The 5,626-nt window shown below is 42.8% G+C and overlaps 1 protein-coding gene across 1 annotated transcript in view; it reads right to left on the reverse strand.

The window, feature by feature from the left end:
* The window catches only part of Ubxn2a (UBX domain protein 2A), a 28,087-nt gene that overhangs the window by 5,813 nt on the left and 16,648 nt on the right, over nt 1–5,626 (reverse strand). The window contains exon 5 of the mRNA XM_021179542.2: nt 20–157. Within this exon, the coding sequence (XP_021035201.1) occupies nt 20–157 (138 nt within the window). The remainder of the gene's footprint in view (nt 1–19; nt 158–5,626) is intronic.

Consider the following 5,626-nt stretch of genomic DNA (forward strand, 5'->3'; position numbering starts at 1 on the left):
AGACAATAACCATGCTTACCTTCCTAGTCTGTGGCCCTGTCCTGAGAAGGGCTGGAACACAGGCTTTGTAGACATACATACTTCATTTTTCTTATCTTCAACTTTAACATCCACCTCCTCTTTATCAAAAATTCCCCGTAATTCTGAAGGTAATTCCCTTTGAAAGAAAAGAAAATTACAAAGCTCCTGTTTCCCCTTTCTATGAAATACATCTATATTCCAAACTAACTCCATGATTGTAGAAGTATAACATCTGAACTGAGGAGGTGGCTCAGCTGGAGCACTTGCCTCGAATGTGCAGGGCTTGAGTTTACTCTCTAGCACCACACATATGAGGCAAGGTGTGCATGCTAGAACCTGAGCACTTGGGACAGAAGCAAGAGGATCAGAGTTTAAGACTATCCTTAGTTATGGCGAGACTGAGGTCAGCCTGGACTACAAGAGACCCTTGCTAAAATAATTGGGTGGTAAAGGTACTTGCTACTAGGTCTGACCACCTGAGTTTTGTCTCTAACCCACATGGTGGAAGGAGAGAACCAACCGCTGTAACTTATCTCCTGACTTCTAATATGAACACACAGGGGTGGCATGTATGTATGTATGTATGTATGTATGTATGAATGAATGTAAAAACTTCAAATACATTAAACAAGTAATATAAATGAGATATACAACACCTCTACAATGAAACAACTGAATGTGTGCATGAAAGCCAGAGGAGGGCATGAGGTGTTTTATTACTTTCTGTCTTATTCATTTGAGGCAGGGTCTCTCCATGAACCTAAAGCTCTTTCTGTCTGTCTGCCTGTCTGTCTGTCCTTCCTTCCTTCCTTCCTTCCTTCACTAGACTGGCAGGCTGTTATCCCCCGCCTCTACTCTGCAACAGTGCTGGGGTTACAGATACACGAGACAATGTTCATTAGGTCCTCACGGTGCTCTGAACAACCGAGTCATCTCCACCCTAGTTAAAAATTTCTTCATTATCAGGGCTGGAGAGATGGCTCAGCAGTTAAGAGCACTGACTGCTTTTTCAGAGGTCCTGAGTTCAAATCCCAGCAACCACATGGTGGCTCGAAACCATCCGTAATGAGATCTGATACCTTCTTCTGGGGTGTCTGAAGACAGCTACCCTGTACTTACATAAAATAAATAAATTAAAAAGAAATTTCTTCATTATCATCATGTGTATATGAAAATATAGGCATGTGTGCATGTAGAAGCCAGAGGACAACTTTTGGGAGTCAATTTTCTCCTTTCACTATGAATTAATTCTGGGGACTAAAGTCAGGTCTTCAAGCTTGATTGGAAAGGACTTTGATCCGATGAGCTGTCAAAGACAATCATTAGCTTATATCTGTCTGCACCCCCCACCCCCCAAAAAAAGAGGTGCCCAAAGGACTCTGAGTGAGTAGAAATATTAAGTTTCAGTTCTGTTTTTGTTACTGCTATTTGCTTTTTTGAGATGAGGATCTCATATATTGAGGCTGGCCTTGAATCTGATTCATGGCTCTACCTCCTGAATGCAGAATTACAGGCATAGGCCGCTATACTTGGTTAGTGGTGGTTTTTGGTTTTGAGACAGGTTCTGACTTGGTAGCAGAGGTTGGCCTAAAATTCATGATAATCTAGCTTCAAAGATATGATAATCCTCCTGCCTCAGCCTCTCAAGAGTATAGTTAATAGGCAGGTCACTTCCCTGGCTCATCTAAGTTTTTAAATAAAAATACAGATTTACTTTGAGAATGACAATGGTAAAATACAGACTACTATTGAATTAACATAAAAATATTTTCACAGCCGGGCGTGGTGGCGCACGCCTTTAATCCCAGCACTCGGGAGGCAGAGGCAGGCGGATTTCTGAGTTNGAGGCCAGCCTGGTCTACAAAGTGAGTTCCAGGACAGCCAGGGCTATACAGAGAAACCCTGTCTCGAAAAACCAAAAAAAAAATATTTTCACATTTTATCCTTTTCTAAAAAAAAAAAAATCTGTTTTTTAAGACAGGGTTCGTCTGTGTAGCTCTGGCTGTCCTAGGACTCACTCTGTAGTCCAGGCTGGCCTCAACTCAGAAATCCACTGAAGATCCTCTGCCTCCTGAAGGCTGGAATTAAAGAAGTGCACCACCATTGCCTGGCACTTATTTCATCCTTCTAAAAGATTTAAACAGCAGAGGCTAGGTTTTGTCTAATATTTCAGATACTCTTTTAAGATGAGGTCTCTCTGTGTAGCCCTGGCTGGCCTGGAACTTACTATGTAGACCAGGCTGGCCTCGAACTCATTGATCTCCTTCCCTACCTCTGGAGTGCTGGATTAAAGTTGTGTGCTACCACATCCAGACTAAGTATTCTTCATAAGTTTAATAATTCAATGTATACTTTTTTATTTGAGTTAAAATATCACATAAGGACTCTACAGAGAATATAGAACAACTCCTGGGACTGAACTGGAGGGTTATAGCTCAGAGGTAGAACACTGGTCCTGATGTGCTAGTTCCCTGAATTGGATCTCTCTGTAAATGGGTTGGGGGAAGCAAATAATCTAATATTAAAACAGGCAAAAAGGGGCATGGGGGGAATCTTTAGGAATCCCTAGAGACCTGAGATGTGGGAGGCTCCCAGGAGTGAATGTGAATGACCCTAGCTGAGATGCCTAACACCGTGGACACGGAACCTGAAGAGGCTACCTCCTGTAGCTGGGTGGACCCCCAGTGGAGGGATAAGGACACCAACCCACCCCCAAAACCTTCTATCATAATTTTTCCTGTCTAAAAGAAATGCAGGAAAAAGATGGAATAGGGACTGAAGGAATAGCTAACCAATAGTCGGCCCAACCTAAACACATCATATGGGCAAGCACCAATCCCCAAAGTTATTAATGATACTGTTATGCTCGCAGACAAGAGCTTAGCATAACTGTCCTCTGAGAGGCTATACCCAGTATCTGACTGAAACAGATGCAGATACCTACAGCCAAACATTGGACAGAGATCAGGGACTCTTATGGAAGAGTTAGGGGAAGGATTGAAGGCCCTGAAAGGGATGGGAACCCCACAGGAGACCAACAGAGTCATCTAATTTGGACCTCTGGGAGCTCTCAAAGACTGAGACACAAAAGAACACACACACGGGCTGGAACAAGGTCCCTAGCACATATGTAGCAGATGTGCAGCTCAGTCTCCATATGCCCCCCCCCTCGCCCCGCAAAAGCCACAGTAAAGGCTCTCCCTAATACTGTAGCCTGACTGTGTTATCAGTTCTCCAACAGGGCTGCCTTGTCTGGCCTCAGTGGGAGAGGATGCACCTAATCTGGCAGAGACTTGACATGACAGGGTGGGGGACACCCAGGAAGGCCCCGGCCTCTTAGAGAAGGAGAGAGGGGGTGTCTGGGGGGGGGACTGAAAGGGAGCAGAGTTTGGGATGTAAATAAATATTTTTTAAAAAGGTAAAGAAGAAAATGGACAAATAATTTAGATAGATAAACAAGTGGCTAATCAACATTACTAATCATGAGGAAAAGGAAAAGAACCAGAATAAAACATTGTTTCATACTTATAAGAATTTAAAAAGGCTGGCACTGACAAATATTAGTGGAGACAGAAAATCTGTAACCTTCATACACTGCTAGAGTTCTTTGGAATACAGATCAACAGCTCTTTGTGAAGTTAAAGACAGAATTAACATTTGTTGAGATCTCTATGTATGTGCATATCCTTAGCTGAAACCATTTGTCCACATAAAAACTTAGCCAAGCCGGGCCTGGTGGCACACGCCTTTAATCCCAGCACTCGGGAGGCAGAGGCAGGCGGATTTCTGAGTTCCAGGCCAGCCTGGTCTACAAAGTGAGTGCCAGGACAGCCAGGGCTACACAGAAAAACCCTGTCTCGAAAAACCAAAAAAAAAAAACTTAGCCAAGGGCTGGAGAGATGAGCAGTTCAGAACATAGTCCACTCTTCCAGAGGACCCAAGTTTGGCTACAGAACCCATATCAGGTGGCTGTCAACATCCTCTAATTCTAGTTCAGGGCACCTGATGCCTCTGGCCTCTGCAGGCATCTATCTGCCATGTATGTGTACATTGCATCCCTTCCCCTTGTATACACATAATTTAAAAATTAGACAAAATCTTAGTTGGGTTAGTGGTTCCTGCCTGTACTCCTCGGAATTAAGTGGTAAAGAGAGAAAGATAAGGGCTTCAAGGTCGTATTCAGTAATGAACTTGGGGTCAGCCTGGGCGAAATGAGACACTGATATCTCTCTAAACTAATTAGTTTATACAGGATGTGAGAATGTAGCTCAGTAATAGAGCACTCGCCTAGCTTGAATAAAGCTCGGGCTTTGATCTATATCTCTGCAAAACAAAAAGCAAACCCAAACCAACCAACAACCAAACAAACAAAAAGCAAAATACTTGCACAGAAATATTCATAGTAGCATTACTTTTAACAACGGGAAATATGGAAATGACCCAAACATCTAACCACTGATAAACAGAAAAACTGTGGCATAGCTCACTAAGTAGCCCTCGCTGTCTTTGAACTCACAGAGATCTATCTTTATCTGCCTTGAGAATGCTAGGATTAAAAGCACGCACCACCATGATTAGCCAGATACTTATTATAGTAATGGTTAAATAGCCTCAATTGCCAAGAAAAATTAAGTGTGTGTAAGTTATCATTGTGGGATTTTATAGATATATTCAAAAGAGCTCATGATGGAAAAGTAAAAACTGGTTTATAAAAGAATATTCACATTTAATCAATGCACAGGCTGGAGAAGTGGCTCAGAGGTTAAGAGCACTAATTGACCCTGGGTTCAATTCCCAACACCCATATGATGACTCACAACCAAGGCACCAAGCATGCACATGAAGCATAGATACACATGCAGGCAAATACCCACACATATAAAATAACATTTAAAATCTTAAAAATGAAAAATGTTTCACTTCACGGGAATGAAAACTCAACAAGGTGTTAATGGCAGCTATTTCTGAGTATTAAAATTATTTGTAATTTTCAAGTTTTTCTTAATGTTTTAAAAGTCTTTGAATCGGGCAGTGGTGGCGCACGCCTTTAATCCCAGCACTCGGGAGGCAGAGGCAGGCAGATTTCTGAGATCGAGGCCAGCCTGGTCTACAAAGTGAGTTCCAGGACAGCCAGGGCTACACAGAGAAGCCCTGTCTCAAAAAACAAAAACAAACAAACAAAACAACAACAAAAACCCAAACAAACAAACAAACAAACAAACAAACAAAAAACCCACTTTGAATCAAGGCCACCCTGGAGAGAGGAAGGGAGGGAAGGTAGGTAGAAAGGGCGAGGGAGAGAAAGGAACAAAGGCAAGGATCAATTTAGGTCAAATGTGGTTGTTTATACCTCGGATTTCAAGGCTAGCTGAGACTAGATGAAACTATTATTTAAAGATTTTGCATTATGTTTATGTCTGTGGGTAGGTACATGCATGTGAGAGCAGATGCCCTTGGGAGGCCAGAAGAAGATGTTGGACACCCCTACCCCAGCTTTCAAAACTAGAGCAGCAAACACTCTTAACCTCTGAGCCAAGCCGGGCGTGGTGGCGCACGCCTTTAATCCCAGCACTCGGGAGGCAGAGGCAGGAGGATTTCTGAGTTC

The sequence above is a fragment of the Mus caroli genome, chromosome 12, assembly GCF_900094665.2.
Source record: "Mus caroli chromosome 12, CAROLI_EIJ_v1.1, whole genome shotgun sequence".
NCBI classification, from domain to species: Eukaryota; Metazoa; Chordata; class Mammalia; order Rodentia; family Muridae; genus Mus; species Mus caroli.